The sequence below is a fragment of the Schistocerca gregaria genome, chromosome X (genome assembly GCF_023897955.1).
Source record: "Schistocerca gregaria isolate iqSchGreg1 chromosome X, iqSchGreg1.2, whole genome shotgun sequence".
Classification (NCBI taxonomy): Eukaryota; Metazoa; Arthropoda; class Insecta; order Orthoptera; family Acrididae; genus Schistocerca; species Schistocerca gregaria.
The window spans coordinates 33,036,617-33,054,105 of NC_064931.1; the positions used below are offsets into that span (position 1 = coordinate 33,036,617).

Genomic DNA, 17,489 nt, shown 5'->3' on the forward strand with positions numbered 1-17,489 from the left:
GGGTGGAGAAGGGGGGCAGGAGGGGTAGTCAGAGAAGTGGCAGAAGGGAATGGGCAGAGAGTGGGCAGGAGGGGATGGACAGAAAGGGGGAGAGGAGGAAATGGATAGGGAGAGAAGGAGGAGGAGGAGGAGGAGGAGGAGGAGGAGGAGGAGGAGGATAGGGAGAGGTGTGGCGGAGATTGATAGAGAGAGTAGGAGGAGGAGGAGACGGGTAGGGAGAGGGGCAGGAGGAAATGGATAGGGAGAGTGGGGAGAGGAACAGATCAACAGAGAGAGTGGGAGGAAGAGGAGATGGATAGAGAGAGGGGGAGGAAGGAGGGATGCAGGAGGCTAGTGGAAAGTGCACAGTAGTAGTAGTACACAGGTGGAGGAGGGGGGGGGGGGGGGAGAAGGATATGGACAGAGGTAGGAAGAGCAAGATATGGTTGGAGAGAGGAGGCGGAGAAGATGGACAAAGAGAGGGGTGGAGGAGCTGGAGAGAAAGAGATAGTGGGGAGGAGGTGTTGGACGGATAGAGGTGGGTGGATGAAGTGGACAGAGAGACAGAGGAGGAAGATGTGGGCACAGAGAGGGGGGAGGAGGAGATGCATGCAGTATATGTGTTGAACACATACACAAGCAGAGACAGGAGGAAGATAGAATTGGAGGGGATGGAAAAGAGAGGGTGGAGGAGGAGATAGAGAGACAGGGAGAGAGGGGATAAGGAGATGGACAGATAGAGGTGGGAGGATGAGGTGCATAGAGACACAGAGGGAGGAAAAGATGGACGGGGAGAGGGGGGAGGAGGAGATGTGTGCAGTATGTGTTCCAGATGCATATGTGAGCGAAGCTGTGGGGAAAAGGCTAGTACTTATTGTATAACAATGATGTGATAGTTTGACATAAGTAAAATATTTACCACATTACCTCAAATACCAAGCCTACTGAACAAAACCACACAACATACAGTATTTTAAGCAGATTATATAGGATAAAATGTTTAGTTTCAAAAATAGTTCCTTTTGATAAAATCTTCTCGCATTGCCAGCCAAGTCAATGCGTTGTTCTCCAGTGCTTCAGCAAGTTTCTTACTTGCCATCTTCAGGGCAAGTTTCTTACTTGCCATCTTCAGGCGAAGTGTCAGGTTCACGTCTTGTCTGAATCTTTATAGTTGTTGGACCACGGGCTTCTCTGCATCCTCGGTGCCGGTCGGGCCAATCAGGCGTGAGCGGAATCTGTGCGACAGCACGTGGTGGGAGGGAGCTATGGGTGACGAGTACTGGCGTCTCGTCTCAGTGTGGCCTGTTTATTCCATCTGCCGCCACTGACCTGCCTCCACTGGTGTAAAACACAACACGTCCTGAACATGTGATAAGCATTCGCCTTGAACAAAAAGAAAAATCCACGGTAGCAGAGCACAGCCTCAGTGAAGAACACACGTTTCAGATTGAAGAAACCAAGAGACTGTGTAGAGCGAAAGGTTTCTAGGACTCTATTATTAAAGAGGCAGTGGAGATACAGGTCAGTGATAACCTGTTCGATCGAGATAGTGGCTTCCAACTCAGCATCACATGGAACACAACATTATCAAGAATAAGATGAGAGCACACTGATGGAGGCAGGTCAGTGGCAGCAGATGGAATAAACAGGCCGCAGTGAGACGAGACGCCATGACCAGTCACCCGTGGCTCCTACACATCACCACCACCATGCGCTGCCGTGCATATTCAACTCACGCCTGATTGGCCCAACCAGTGCCAAGGATGCAGAGAAGTCTGTGGTCCAGTTGCTATAAAGATTCAGACACGATGTGAACCCGACACTCCTCCTGAAGATTACAAGTAAGAAACTTACTGAAACGTTGCTGGGGAACAACGCATTGACTCGGCTGTCAACCCGAGAAGATTTTTATCATCAAGATTTGTCGAGAAAGCCTGCATCCTCGTAAATAGTTCCTTTTGTTATCATAATTGTTGTGGAAAATAGTTTTAAGGGAACATCTTGTGAATTGTAAATTTTGCTAAAATTATGTTTTTTCTTCTACAAAAATCAGTTCAGAAAGCAGTTGAGCTGCTGTCTTGTTCCCGAAAACCATTGCTGGTACTTGGCAGCCAGGTGACATTGCCACCAGTATCTGCTGAATCCGTTCGCAAAGCTGTTGAGAGGCTGGGAGTGCCATGCTTCCTTGGTGGAATGGCACGAGGCCTACTTGGCAAAGAAAGCCCACTACAGCTCCGTCATAATCGTTCAGGGGCACTTCGCAGGGCTGACCTCATTCTTCTTGTGGGCACAGTCTGTGATTTTCGTTTGAAGTACGGTCGAGCACTGCCTCGCACAGCTAAAATCATTGCTGTCAACAGGAGCCGTGAACAACTTTATAAGGTACACTTAAACAGTGACTACATTATATGTGTCACTAGTATTTACTATGAATGCATTTTCTTATACAATATAGGTTGTTTTCCTGATTTCTCCACTAACTGACTCAAATAAACCCTTTAATAAAAAGGTTATTACTACAGTTACCATTTGCCACTAACATTGGTTATTACAATACTGAAAAGTAATTGTAACATTGCATAAAGTCATTTATATGTCTGCTTATTCTAGCAATACTGGATTCCCAACGCAAGCAGTATGTTTAAACAACCCACCATACATAATCTGAATTACTGCTAGAGACTTCCCAGCAGTAGTCCTCTGCTTCTATTAGCTAATAATTATTCATGTACTACCACCAGCATAACACTCTGTCTTTCTTGTTTGACTACCTTTTTTCTAAGAATATTATAAATTAGTAAATGTCTTAATTACTTGATTGTTGTAGCCTAACTGAAATGACTGAATCACTCCTGAGAAGTTAACATTCCCACTCATTAATGTTCATATAACTTCATAAAATAAATTTCTGTGACACAGTCTTTTTGTACTTCTGCTACTCGCAAGTGACATTAACTTCTGTCTCCAGAAAGAGCTCAGTTGTCCTCAATTTTTCTTCCAATGTCCGCAGAGAAACCTGTTTGCATGACCTCAATCACAATCACTCAAATGTATGGTATAATTATTTCACCTTCAGCAACCAAATTTGAAAACACTGGGAAAGGCATAGAGGATGTCGAAAGATACACTATTAAGGTCTCTCCCCTAGTTGTCCTGTTGTCAAGTCTTCCAGGTGTGGATTTATAAGAGCTTGCTGGAACGTAATGCCTCCAAATGTTGTATGTAAAACTCTTGAAGCTTTTTAAATAAAGCAAACATTATTTACATTCTACATCTGTATCCTTCATGTCTTCATATTTATACCTCAGTGTATTCATCCTGGCAATGAATGCATTTCTCCCAGTAAGAGACCAGTTTTTTGATACCGTCACTGTAGAATATTTAACATTGTTGATGGAGCCACAATCTCACCTCTGCTTGCACCAGTTTGTCATTATCAAAGTGAAGTCCTTGAATGTGTTCTTTATGTTTAGGAAATGTATGAAAATTGGATGGGGCTTAGTCAGGACTGTATGATGGTTGATCCACAACAGTGAACCCAAGGTGTCACATTGTTGCAGATGTCACAGCACTTGTATGTGGATTGGCAGTGTCATGCTGAAGGAGAGGGTGCTCCATGTGTAGATGAACTCTTTGAATTTGAAACTTGATTTCAGCATTCTGTTTCTTATGCACTGACATAGTTACATTACATACTGTCATGTTTCTTGCTACCGTTTGGAGCCCTCTAGTGGCACAGGGCTGTAAATATGTAGACACGAAGAACAAAGACGTAAACTGTTAATAATGTTTGTTTTAAATAAAACACTTGAATGAAAAGTAATGCCTACAAAGTTTTTACATGAAAACTCTTCAATTCTGGTGCTAATAAATCAGTATTACTGATGAACATCTCACTTAGTGCCAATGACAGATGAGGATGTATTGAAACTGTGACTGTGTAAATAGTGACATGTAATTGTGGGGTATCATACTTCTTAAACAAACATTCCTTATCGGGTGACAATTAAAAAGGAAGGGAACAGGACACATAAATGAGACAACTAATGTTCATTGTGTCTCGCAGAACCCAATTTACACCCATAAAGGTGGTAAAAAGAAAGGAAGTCATTCAGTTCACTACAAAGGGTTTGAAACATCATCTGGTTAATGTGAATGATGTTTTCCATGTTTTCCCTTAATCATTTTAGGCAAATACTGGGATGATTCCTCTGAAAAGGCAACCCCTCCCCCTCCCCTCCTCCCCAGATAGCAGTGTGTGTTAAAGCACTATTTCTGGGATGGGGAAGTGAGCCCGCCAAGGATCAAATCTATTTGGTGGGGTGATGATGAGGGGTATGTGCTGGCCAGCCTGGATGTGGTTTCTTGGGTATAAGGCTGGTATTAAAGTCCTGCCTCAGATACATAATTTGAAAATATGTCAAAAAGTTTTGCGCACTTTCACATGAATGACACTACTCACAGAGGTACATGTATTCCGTCTCGGGGAGAAAGGAGGGGGGGAGAGTTAAGGGGTGATGACAGGAAGGACATTTAGTCACCCCTCAAATTAGCCATGCTGACCCTGTGTCAATGTGGGACAAAAAAATATTTAAATTTTCTTCTTTCCATATGTCAAAATTTCTATTTTATAAAATTTTTACTGATTATGTTAAGTTGCCTGCAGTGCATTCCTTTTATTTATGTTTATTTTGACACACAGTTGTAGATGAATTTCAGTAGTCATCTTATTACAAATTCTCATTTTTGCTCTTTTCTGCTTTAGCTACTTGAGATCGACCTCTAATTGCAAAAACTGGCATAATTCTTCTTGAAATCCACTTGAGTGCTATTCTTAAATGTAGTGAACACATATAGTAAAAATCTGTGTGACTGTAGCTTTAACTTTTGACATTTTTGTGTGTATTTTGAAGTTTTTGTTTTTTATAACTGTACATAGCCGAGTAGTTGAGTGATTCCTAAGCTTTTGACATTAATTATAGGTCACCTAACAATAACACTTTTCTTTTCCAGAATTCAGATTTATTTTGGAAACCAACATTGGCTGTATGTGGTGATGCTGGAACCTTTTTAACCGAACTCTCCCTTGTAATAGGTGGTTTTAAATGTGATCCTGAATGGCAGGAAACATTAAAAGAAGAGGATAGACTAAAGGAAATTTCCAACACAAAGGCAAGTATCTCATCATAGATATTGTGTCATTATTGAATTGCTTATGGATTACACAAAAACAATTTATGTTTAGATGGCTGAGGAACGTACAGGAGAATATGTTAATCCATTAAAGATATTGAAAGAAGTAGAAAATATTTTACCAGAAAACTCTATTTTGGTAGTAGATGGTGGAGATTTTGTGGGCTCAGCAGCATATATTTTGCGGTGAGTGAAACTTCGTTCTTTAAGAAGATTTAAACTTTTCATTTTGTTGGAGGTATGAATTAAACAACGCCTTCAGTCACAACTTTTTCGTACTTTATTAACTACACGTTGCATATCGGACCCTGTGGGTCCATCGTCAGGTGTAATTCCTCTTAATACATGTTTTATTTCTTCTCCTGAATGAGGTGAAATGCGTATTCTACATAATCCAAGGAAAGCATTTTCAGTGTTTTAGTACCGGCAAACATTCTTTCTCCATCGCTTTAGTACATGTCACTTCATTCAGGATGTACATTTGCACACACATGTTTATAAACACATCACAGATGTTTGTGTAGTTAATAAAACATGAAAAAGATGTGACTGAAGGCATTATTTAATTCATACCTCCAATGTTTTGAATACAGTCATGTTTTAAGCTGCAAAATACGGATAAAATTAAATTTTCATTTTGTTACTGTTACAACATGGAACAATATTTCAGAAAGTATTTCCAGTTTAATATTAAAGTTTTTCTGTACTGTATTGTGATGTTATGCATTAGTAAAAGTGTTCTTCTGATACTCCGGCCTTTTTTGCATTCCAAACATACACCTGGTATCATAGGACATGGGTTAATGAGATTCTACTGTATGGCAGCAGATGAATGGTGCAAATACCTTTACTAACTGCATAACATTGCCTTCAGGGCCTGTCCTGGGCTCCTGACCATATCAGTTGGATCCTAGAAGGCTAGAAAACCATGGCCTGGTCAGATGGGTTCCCAATTTCAGTACTAAGAGATGATGGTAGGGTTCAAGTGTGGTGCAGCCGTTGTCATCAAGACACTGTGCAACCTGGCGATGGCTCCATAATGGTGTGGGGTGAGTTTACACGGAATGGACAGGGTCCTCTGGTCCAACTGAACCGATCATTGACTGGAAATGATTATGTCTGGCTTCTTGGAGACCATTTGTAGCCATTCATGTTCCCAAACAATGATAGAAATTTTATGAATGACAATGCACCATGTCACTGGGCCACAATTTTTAGTGATTGGTTTGTATAGCATTCTGGACAATTCGAGCAAATGATTGGCCACCTAGGTTGCCCAGCATGACTCCCGTTAAATGTTTATGGGACATAATTGAGAGATCAGTTCGTGCACAAATCCTGCTCCTGTGTCACTTCCACAACTGTTAAGCCATATGGATCAATACTTCTCCAGGAGACTTCCAATGACTTGTTGAGTCCATCCCATGTTGAGTTGCTGCAATGCGTCAGGCAAAAGGAGGTCCACATGATATTAGGAGGTAACCATCAGTATTAGGAGGTACCCATCTGTTCCGTCACCTCAATGTATATTTTCTGTTTCATAGATCTTTTCCATAGGTGGTTCACTGTTTCTCTTTTCAAGTGCCTTCTTTTTGTACACACACACAACATGGTAGGTGTGACTTACACTGCTTTCAGCTGTGCCAGTTTCAAGGTTCCCTAAGTTTCCTTTCCCACTTTTTTTGCAGTTGAAGGAGTGTTCGTGCCAACTGTACGAGGTGATTAGTTCCCACATGGGCTGTAATTATTGTATGACAGCAAAACTTGGTAGATATGCTAATACTTTAATGTGGAACTGACTTACACTGGAAAAAAGTATTTCCAAATTTGGCTGCCAGGTGCAAATCTTCCACTGTACAGCATTTCATCAATGTCTCTGGTACTCATATGAAACAAACTATGTAAGCAGTGATTAATAATATCAACATTATGTCTTTCTCATTTGTTTGATCTTTTCTGCCCAAATTCCTTTCAAAATCCATTGCATGTGGAAACATTTCTATAGATCCTTCTTGCTTTCACAGTGCATTAGAATATCTACCAAGGTTTGCAGACGTAGGGTAATTACAGACCTCGCTAGACCTCTGTGAGTAAAACTACCTGGTATAAGAGCCAGAATTAAGTTCTTTGTTGCATTTCAACCAATCATATTTTTAAAATTTTTAAATGTGTCATTATCTGTCGTTTGAATTGGGGGTAGAAGGGAGAGTATGAGTATTTTCCATAGCCACATATCTTTCTTTTGGTACTGTAGTTTAAACACATCTTGATTTCAGAAAGTCTGTGTTGCCTAAGAAAACACTAGTATACAAGTTAAGTAAATCTGCATTTATAAGACTCCACAACAGGTCTAACCTAGGAGAGGTTCCAAAAATTTTATTTGCAGTAAATGACATTTCTTGCATATTTGTGAATAGGGGGTTAGCCACAACAAGGTAAAGAAGTTTGCCGAACCTGACTACACCAGGGAATAAGAAGACTATGATAAGAAACATTAAGTTCTGTGGGATGTGCTTAAAGTACTTCATAGGCAGAAACAGATTGTTTTAATTGAATTGGGACCAGAACAACTTGTTAAAACTCTGAAAACAATTAGACGTTTACAAAACCAGATGCTGTCTGTCTGTTAGTTATGGCATGTCATGCTAATAGTACCTCAAAACATAGGAAGACAGATAAATAACTTCTGAAACATAAAACACATTGTTGCACTCTTCAATAAAGTTTGCTGACAATGCATTGATCTGACATAAAGTTATGTAAAGGGCATGTAGAAAGAGTGACAAGTGATTTCCCAGTTTTGCAAATCACTCTCTCTTGAAGTATTGTTTTTTGGTTAACATAAACTCACTGGACAAAATATTAGTTACTTCTGTAAAAGAACACAGTGGTCTAATTTTTTTGTGTAATAAAGTGTGAAATTGATTCATTCCACATTATACTGGGAAGTATAAATTATGATCCACAGAACATGCAAATAACTTAAGTCATGGTGGTGAAGTGGTGTGTAAGATTGAGTTGGTTGTAGTATGTAATCACCACAGTAAAACAGATCAACATGGAGATGTGCCAGGATACTAGAAAGGGGTTATTATCTATGGACGTACCTATGACCACGTCATGAATGAAGTTGCTCAATTTGGTGGTGTACGAGTGGGTATTGTCCATTGTGTGTACAGGATATGCAGTACCACCTACAACTATGTAACATGGCATCAGAACAATGGCCGTAAAGAAATCCTTATTGGCAAGGACAGGAGGCAGATACGTCTTCTCAGTGATAATCAGTCTGAAACCTGAAAGTGTGAGGATCCCATATTCTCTCATGTCAGAATATTTCCAATATTTTGTGATTTTTTTTTTCCAAGTTCACTGCTTAGTGTTACTGCAGAGTATATGTTATTTTAATGCAGACACCATTGCTTTTGCCATGTCCAGCATTTTACAATAATCTTTGCTTGCTGACAATGCATTGTGATATAGTTATTGTTGGTTTGTGTGCATACTTGGCATTGAATTGTGTAGGAGTGTGGCAGTGGCTGCTGTCAGTGTTGATCAGATGCAGTTGCTAATATATTTGGGCTAATTCTTCATGCTGTGTTCTGATCATCTTAAAATTTCAGTTTGAAGTGATTAATGTTGTATTGTGGTATACAGGATGTCGTTAAACAGGCTAGTGATCCAGTCAGACCTCTCATTGTATGCTTCCTAAAATTACCAGAATAACAGGAATGTTTGAAATGAGTAGTGGCAGCCATGGGCAGGTGACAATTCTGCGGGTTCATGACAGTTAGTGAGCAAACGGTCTGCCATTTTAGGAATCATGGATCATTGGTACGGACAACAGTATGTGTTAGCCATAAAAACGTTTTACAAAAACAATGTTAGTTTGGTAGCAGCACAGAGGAAGTTTTGATGTTTTTATAATTTAGGACATCATGATGCCATTCCATCAAAACATGCGATAAAATCTTGGATTAATAACTTTGAAGAGACTGGATCTGCTCTCGAGAAGACACCAACAGGATGACCAAAAAGTGTGTGTTCTCCAGCGAACATTGATGATGTACGTGAGTCTGTCTAACGGAACCCACGGTGTTCAATTTGTAAGCAAGCAGAAGTGTTTGGAATGTCTCAGGAGAGTGTTCGCAGAATTCCTCATCTTGATTTAAAATTTCATCCTTACAAACTGCAGGTGGTAAACAATTGAAGGGCAGCGATTACCAGTTATGATTAGGATTCTGTCAACAGATGATAACAAAAATAAACAATGATGATGAATTTCTGAACAAGTTATGGATGTCAGATGAGGCACATTTTCATCTCACAAGTGATGTGAATAAACATAACTACTGTTTAATAACATGGGATTATTGAGCCGTATTTTTTTGCAAATGAACAGGGAAACACAATAACTGTCAATGCCACTGTTTGAATTAGTGCACCGGGTTAGGAGGTGGGGGAGGAGGAGATTAATGTTTAACATCCTGTTGACGAGGTCATTAGAGGTGGAGCACAAGCTTGGATTAGGGAAGGATGGGAAAGAAAATCGGCCATACCCTTTCAAAGGAACCATCCTGGCATTTGCCTGAAGCGATTTAGGGAAATCATGGAAAACCTAAATCTGGATGGGTGGAAGCAGGTTTAAACTGTTGTCCTCCCGAATGCGAGTCCAGTGTGGTACCTTGCTCAGTGTGTGAGATTAAGACACATTGTCAGAAGAACAAGCAGATGTAACTATGGTACAGGCCCAAGTAAACTTACCACATGAAATTATGAAACAAGCCCCACTGCACAGTGTGGTAACAAATAACGGGGGAGTTCTGGTAAAGATTTGAGCAAACAGAATAAAAATTCTGTTATTTCTTCTGAGTGTGCAACAACAATTTTTAAAGGTAGAATCAAAAGTACAGGAACTGGATAAAACTCCGTTGAGTCCGCTAGTTGGTAAGTGTGAGCATCACAGTAAGAACTCAACGAATTTCTTACATCAATTAGAGAGGATGCATTAGGTTTGGTACTGAATTAACAAACTCATTTTGACATGTATCAACTTACACTTACTTTTTATGCAATGACCAGTACTGTTGTTGTTGTTGTTGTTGTTGTTGTTGTTGTTGTTGTTGTGGTCTTCAGTCCTGAGAATGGTTTGATGCAGCTCTCCATGCTACTCTATCCTGTGCAAGCCTCTTCATCTCCCAGTACCCACTGCAATACACATCCTTCTGAATCTGCTTAGTGTAGTCATCTCTTGGTCTCCCTCTACGATTTTTACCCTCCACGCTGCCCTCCAATACTAAATTGATGATCCCTTGATGCCTCAGAACATGTCCTACCAACCGATCCCTTCTTCTGGTCAAGTTGTGCCACCAGCTTCTCTTCTCCCCAATCCTATTCAATACTTCCTCATTAGTTATGTGATCTACCCATCTAATCTTCAGCATTCTTCTGTAGCACCTCATTTCGAAAGCTTCTATTCTCTTCTTGTCCAAACTATTTATCGTCCATGATTCACTGTCATACATGGCTACACTCCATATAAATACTTTCAGAAATGACTTCCTGACACTTAAATCTATACTCGATGTTAACAAATTTCTCTTCTTCAGAAACGCTTTCCTTGCCATTGCCAATCTACCTTTTATATCCTCTCTACTTCGACCATCATCAGTTATTTTGCTCCCCAAATAGCAAAACTCTTTTACTACTTTAAGTGTCTCATTTCCTAATCTAATTCCCTCAGCATCACCCGATTTAATTGGACTACATTCCATTATCCTCGTTTTGCTTTTGTTGATGTTCATGTTATATCCTCCTTTCAAGACACTATCCATTCTGTTCAACTGCTCTTCCAAGTCCTTTGCTGTCTCTGACAGAATTACGATGTCATCGGCGAACCTCAAAGTTTTTATTTCTTCTCCGTGGATTTTAAAACCTACTCCGAACTTTTCTTTTGTTTCCTTTATTGCTTGCTCAATATACAGATTGAATAACATCGGGGACAGGCTACAACCCTGTCTCACTCCCTTCCCAACTGCTGCTTCCCTTTCGTGCCACCTGGTTTCTGTACAAATTGTAAATAGCCTTTTGCTCCCTGTTTTTTTTTTTCCCCACCCACCTCCAGAATTTGAAAGACAGTATTCCAGTCAACATTGTCAAAAGCTTTCTCTAAGTCTGCAAATGCTAGAAATGTAGGTTTGCCCTTCCTTAATCTAGCTTCTAAGATAAGTCGTAGGGTCAGTATTGCCTCACGTGTTCCAACATTTCTACAGAATCCAAACTGATCTTCCCCGAGGTCGGCTTCTACTAGTTTTTTCATTCATCTGTAAAGAATTCGCGTTAGTATTTTGCAGCTGTGACTTATTAAACTGATAGTTCGGTAATTTTCAGATCTGTCAACACCTGCTTTCTTTGGGATTGGAATTATTATACCCTTCTTGAAGTCTGAGGGTATTTCACCTGTCTCATACATCTTGCTCACCAGATGGTAGAGTTTTGTCAGGACTGGCTCTCCCAAGGCCGTCAGTAGTTCCAATGGAATCTTATCTATTCCGTGGGCCTTGTTTCGACTCAGGTCTTTCAGTGCTCTGTCAAACTCTTCACGCAGTATCATATCTCCCATTTCATCTTCATCTACATCTTCTTCCATTTCCATAATATTGTCCTCAAGTACATCGCCCTTGTATAAACCCTCTATATACTCCTTCCACCTTTCTGCTTTCCCTTCTTTGCTTAGAACTGGGTTTCCCTCTGAGCTCTGGATGTTCATACAAGTGGTTCTCTTATCTCCAGAGGTCTCTTTAATTTTCCTGTAGGCAATATCTATCTTACCCCTAGTGAGATAAGCCTCTACATCCTTACATTTGTCCTCTAGCCATCCCTGCTTAGCCATTTTGCACTTCCTGTCGATCTCATTTTTGAGACGTCTGTATTCCTTTTTGCCTGCTTCATTTACAGCATTTTTATATTTTCTCCTTTCATCAATTAAATTCAATATTTCTTCTGTTACCCAAGGATTTCTACTAGCCCTTGTCTTTTTACCTACTTGATCCTCTGCTGTCTTCACTACTTCATCCCTCAAAGCTACCCATTCTTCTTCTACTGTATTTCTTTCCCCCATTCCTGTCAATTGCTCCCTTATGCTCTCTCTGAAACTCTGTACAACCTCAGGTTCTTTTAGTTTATCTATGTCCCATCTCCTTAAATTCCCACCTTTTTGCAGTTTCTTCAGTTTTAATCTACAGGTCATAACCAATAGATTGTGGTCAGAGTCCACATCTGCCCCTGGAAATGTCTTACAATTTAAAACCTGGTTCCTAAATCTCTGTCTTACCATTATATAATCTATCTGAAACCTGTCAGTATCTCCAGGCTTCTTCCATGTATACAGCCTTCTTTTATGATTCTTGAACCAAGTGTTACCTATGATTAAGTTGTGCTCTGTGCAAAATTCTACCAGGTGGCCTCCTCTTCCATTTCTTTGCCCCAGTTCATATTCACCTACTATGTTTCCTTCTCTCCCTTTTCCTACTACCGAATTCCAGTCATCCATGACTATTAAATTTTCATCTCCCTTCTCTACCTGAATAATTTATTTTATCTCATCATACATTTCTTCAATTTCTTCATCATCTGCAGAGCTAGTTGGCATATAAACTTGTACTACTGTAGTAGGCGTGGGCTTCGTATCTATCTTGGCCACAAGAATGCGTTAACTATGCTGTTTGTAGTAGCTTACCCGCATTCCTATTTTCCTACTCATTATTAAACCTACTCCTGCATTACCCCTATATGATTTTGTGTTTATAACCCTGCAGTCACCTGACCAGAAGTCTTGTTCCTCCTGCCACCAAACTCCACTAATTCCCACTATATCTAACTTTAACCTATCCATTTCCCTTTTTAAATTTTCTAACCTACCTGCCCGATTAAGGGATCTGACATTCCACGCTCCGATCTGTAGAACGCCAGTTTTCTTTCTCCTGATAACGACATCCTATTGAGTAGTCCCCGCCCGGAGATCCGAGTGGGGGACTATTTTACCTTCGGAATATTTTACCCAAGAGGACGCCATCATCATTTAATCATACAGTAAAGCTGCATGCCCTCGGGAAAAATTACGGCCGTAGTTTCCCCTTGCTTTCAGCCGTTCGCAGTACCAGCATGGCAAGGCCGTTTTGGTTAATGTTACAAGGCCAGATCAGTCAATCATCCAAACTGTTGCCCCTGCAACTACTGAAAAGGGTGCTGCCCCTCTTCAGGAACCACACGTTTGTCTGGCCTCTCAACAGATACCCCTCCATTGTGGTTGAACCTATGGTACGGCTATCTGTATCGCTGAGGCACGCAAGCCTCCCCACCAACGGCAAGGGGTTCATGGGGGGGTGACCAGTACTATGAGCAGATAAATGGAGTTGGGATGGGATGCCCCTTGTCACCTATTATTGCAAATTTGTTTATGGAAGACATCGAGAAACATGCTTTGGAGTTAGTGGCTAAGAAAACTGTGTGTTTTTCAGATATATAGAAGATGCTTTTGTTGTTTGGCCTCTTGGCAGTGAGAATTTGAATGGCTTTTTAGAACACCTGAACTCAATCCCCCTAATGTTCATTTCAAGATGGGAGATTGATGGTATGTTGAAAGATGCTGTTTATAGGAAGCTAGTTATAGGAAAATAGTAAAATAAACTGAAATTGAAATGTGCTACTACAGGATATAATAAGTTATATGGACAGATAAGGTATGACATGAAAAAGTAGATGAGTGAGAGGGCAATAAAATAACTCAATGTAAATTCCTCATGTGAAGAATGGTTTGGTAAAATGCAAATGTACTTGCTGGCAAGGAATCTGCATTGCTTCACAAAAAGAGTGAGGGGATGGGAAATAATGTTCAACAAAGGACTCAAGGATGCATCATTCTAAGTACTGCTTAATGTAGAATTTCCTGGTCAGAAGTCTCTATATGAAAAGACACAAAAACCTTCAAGCATGTATGTGTTTTACACTCATCATAAATAAATAGTTACAGCTGTTGATGCTCCCATCCTCGTTTATAACTGTTAATTGGTCTTTGATTTTCACATGTTCACTAGCCTACACATTTACAGATGTAATTGTTGGTATAAATAGTAGTTGTTCTCATGAAAATGAAACCTTTCTGTTAAGTTTAACGTGACAAATTGTCCAAAATATCTTACAACGGCTCTTTTACAGACCTAGGGGACCACTGTGTTGGTTGGATCCTGGCGCATTTGGTACTTTGGGAGTTGGTGGAGGTTTTGCGTTAGGTGCAAAGCTGGCAAAACCTGATGCACAAGTGTGGCTGATATATGGAGATGGTTCTTGTGGGTACAGCATTGCCGAGATAGATACAATGGTGCGTCATAAGCTTCCTGTGGTAGCTCTTGTGGGCAATGATGCTGGTTGGACACAGATTGCCAGAGAACAAGTGCCTCTCTTTGGCAGTAATGTTGCCTGTAAACTAGTGGTAAGTTTTTATCTGTGATCTGAGCATGGGTTACTTTCTACAAAAATGTAGTGTATGAAAATTACGATTTCATGAATGTACTCTCTACTCTCTCTCTCTCTCTCTCTCTCTCTCTCTCTCTCTCTCTCTCTCTCTCTCTCTCTCTGTCTGTCTGTCTGTCTGTCTGTGTGTGTGTGTGTGTGTGTGTGTGTGTGTGTGTTATTCATCAATCATCTCACCCTCTTCACTCAGAATACGCTCTGTGTAAAATTAATGGAGCCGTCATCTACAGTATAGCCAGTGATGTGTCGAATCGCAGAAAACTGTCTGTTTAATAAGTATGTTAAATTAATGATTTGTGTGTGTAACGGGATAATAATATTCAGATTCTGTGAATCGCTTTTCTCACATTACGTTATCCAGCACTATACTGTATGAATAACTGGTGTAATGGTATCATACACAACTAAGTTGCTCTGAATTTGAGCTCTCCTTCAGAGAAGTTGTTGAGTCTGAAGTGGTACTTTCTTCACTGGACAGCTGAAGCCATATTTCAACTGGACTAAGTGTATCTATCTATTTCAAGAAATTTTAAAAAATGTAACATAAACGTAGAGACAGCTACTTGGTTAACATTGTACAGACACAATGTCAGCAGTAACAATAACCAAGTTTTATTCAGCTTTCACATGAACAGAAGCACAATAACTCTGAATTAAGTATAGAACAGTACAAAGCCTCATAACTATAGAACACAATAATCTACAGTCATGAAGGTGAGCATATGAAAAGCAAGTAAATATAAGTGAGGCCAAGGGCCTGTGGTGCCAGCCTTATATCGGACTGTTGTGCACACAGCACAGTACGTCCTGCACCATCTGTCCAGTTTGTGAGGCAACCTCTCTAGGCTGGCTGAGGAGGCACTCATATTGCATGCTGTTTGATTATGCACACTCTCACTATATATTTACAACATAACTGCTAGCTTATCTTCCAATTTAAGTAACATGTTTTTCATTTCCCCCTTGGAGAAAAGTGTTCACTGTAGAGATGTTCATGCCTTCATCATTAGATGATGCCTGCTGGAGCAGGTGTTGTGCCCTCACAGGAGAATATGGTTTGAAATGGTGCAGGCGTGGACAGGCGCAGTGCCCCTTCCCCTGTGAGAGGCCATAATGGTGCACTGGTGATGGTGGTGCTGTATCTGTGGACACATCCAGGCAGGCACTCTGTGATGGAAGCAGTAGAGAAGATGGCAGCAGCAACAGGTGTTACAGAGACAGAGGCAGCCCGGCACTGACTACTCTTGCCTGGTAGTGGTGGCACTAAAGGGCAAAGACAGGCCAGGGCCAGAGGAGGCATAGACTGTGGGCCGTGGGCCATGCCGAAGGGGTCGGTGAATGTGGCCACAGGGTGGAGGGCTTTCTGGTACACAGACTGAGCTAGTCATAGTGTCACGATTCCGAGACATCAGAGGTGCGCATGACGCAGAACTGGTGGCATCAGCATCGGTGGACAGTCGCTGGTATTCACATAGGGCACCGGTCAAACCTGTGCACCCAGATGGCGGAGCCCAGACGGAATCACTGCGCAGCAGGCACCAGCGGGTGCCTGGGCAGTGGCCAGAGCAGATGATGCAACATCTGCAGCTGGTGGCTACGAAGCAGCTCTGCTGGCCTATAGTCATCGACTAGAGTGAACCTATATGAACTTGAGGAGTTTCCTTGGTAGAAGGTCGAATGATATATTTTTTCTGGGTTTTGTACATACAGATCACCACCTACTCCGCCCCTCCATTTGACTGGGTGAAAACGAGGGGCTTTGAATGCCACTCTTTGCGCAGAAATCTTCAAAATCTTGAGACACAAGCTGAGGGCCATTGTCTGTCACAAGCATATACAGAAATCCTGCTGAGGAAAAAAATCTTTGAGATGGCCAGGAGAGTAGTTGCCATGGATGAGGATAGGCAATGAACCACTTAAGAAAATTTTGAGAAAACATCAACTACTGCAAGCCAAAATGGTCCCACAAAATCGGCATAAAAATGCTCCCTCAAAATCGGCATAAAAATGCTCCCAGGGGCACTGAGTTGTGGGCCACGGGGAAACAGAGGCCCAGGTTGCCTCTTAATGGGTGACATGCTGTTGGTAGGCTGTAGCAATGTGCATGATTTCATTGACAATACCCAGCCAAAACATGTGGCAGTGGGCCAGCAATTTCATATGAGAAACAATCCTATGGTCTAGGTGGTGAAGGCACATGGTGCCCTGTTGCAGTGCAGTAGGGATCACAACCCTGAGTGCTGACACTTCAGTAGCCAACAGTAGTGCACCATCAGGAACTGAGAGGTGGTGGTGGAGAGCATAATAATTAGGCAAAGAATCTCGCACCCAGCCTTGTAGTTCATCCAGGCAGCCATAGTGGACAAACTCATGAGGGAGCAGTAACTGCTGCACAGAAGCAAACCCATTTCTGATGTTCTGCGCATGACGTCACTGAGGAACAGCTCTTGGCGCGTGCGAAGTGTACGTCTGAGCTTTGTGTTGTGGTTCGTCTGTGTTGTGTTTTGTGCGTGTTATCATTTCTGTTTGGTTATCTTTGTGCAGTGAGTGTCCGGAGTATTTGAGTGTGTGGAAGCAATGCCAGATTGTGCTGGTGTTGGCTGTAACTCTCACAATCGCAGTACAAAAGGGACTGAAATAGTGTTGCATTGTTTCCCACATGATGAAAGTCTGCAAAAGGTTTAGCTTTCAAAATGCTTCAGGAAAGATCCTGTGAATGTAGGGAACTCTAGAATATGCTCTCGTCATTTCAAGGAAACGGATTATATCCGGGACTTACATTCAGA

General features: G+C 41.3%; 1 protein-coding gene across 1 annotated transcript in view; it reads left to right on the forward strand.

Moving 5' to 3' along the window:
* Window positions 1-17,489, forward strand: part of LOC126298141 (2-hydroxyacyl-CoA lyase 2-like) — a 94,512-nt gene that overhangs the window by 65,793 nt on the left and 11,230 nt on the right. Inside the window, exons 7-10 of the mRNA XM_049989457.1 lie at window positions 2,033-2,361; window positions 4,993-5,151; window positions 5,225-5,358; window positions 14,389-14,662. Of these exons, the coding sequence (XP_049845414.1) occupies window positions 2,033-2,361; window positions 4,993-5,151; window positions 5,225-5,358; window positions 14,389-14,662 (896 nt within the window). The remainder of the gene's footprint in view (window positions 1-2,032; window positions 2,362-4,992; window positions 5,152-5,224; window positions 5,359-14,388; window positions 14,663-17,489) is intronic.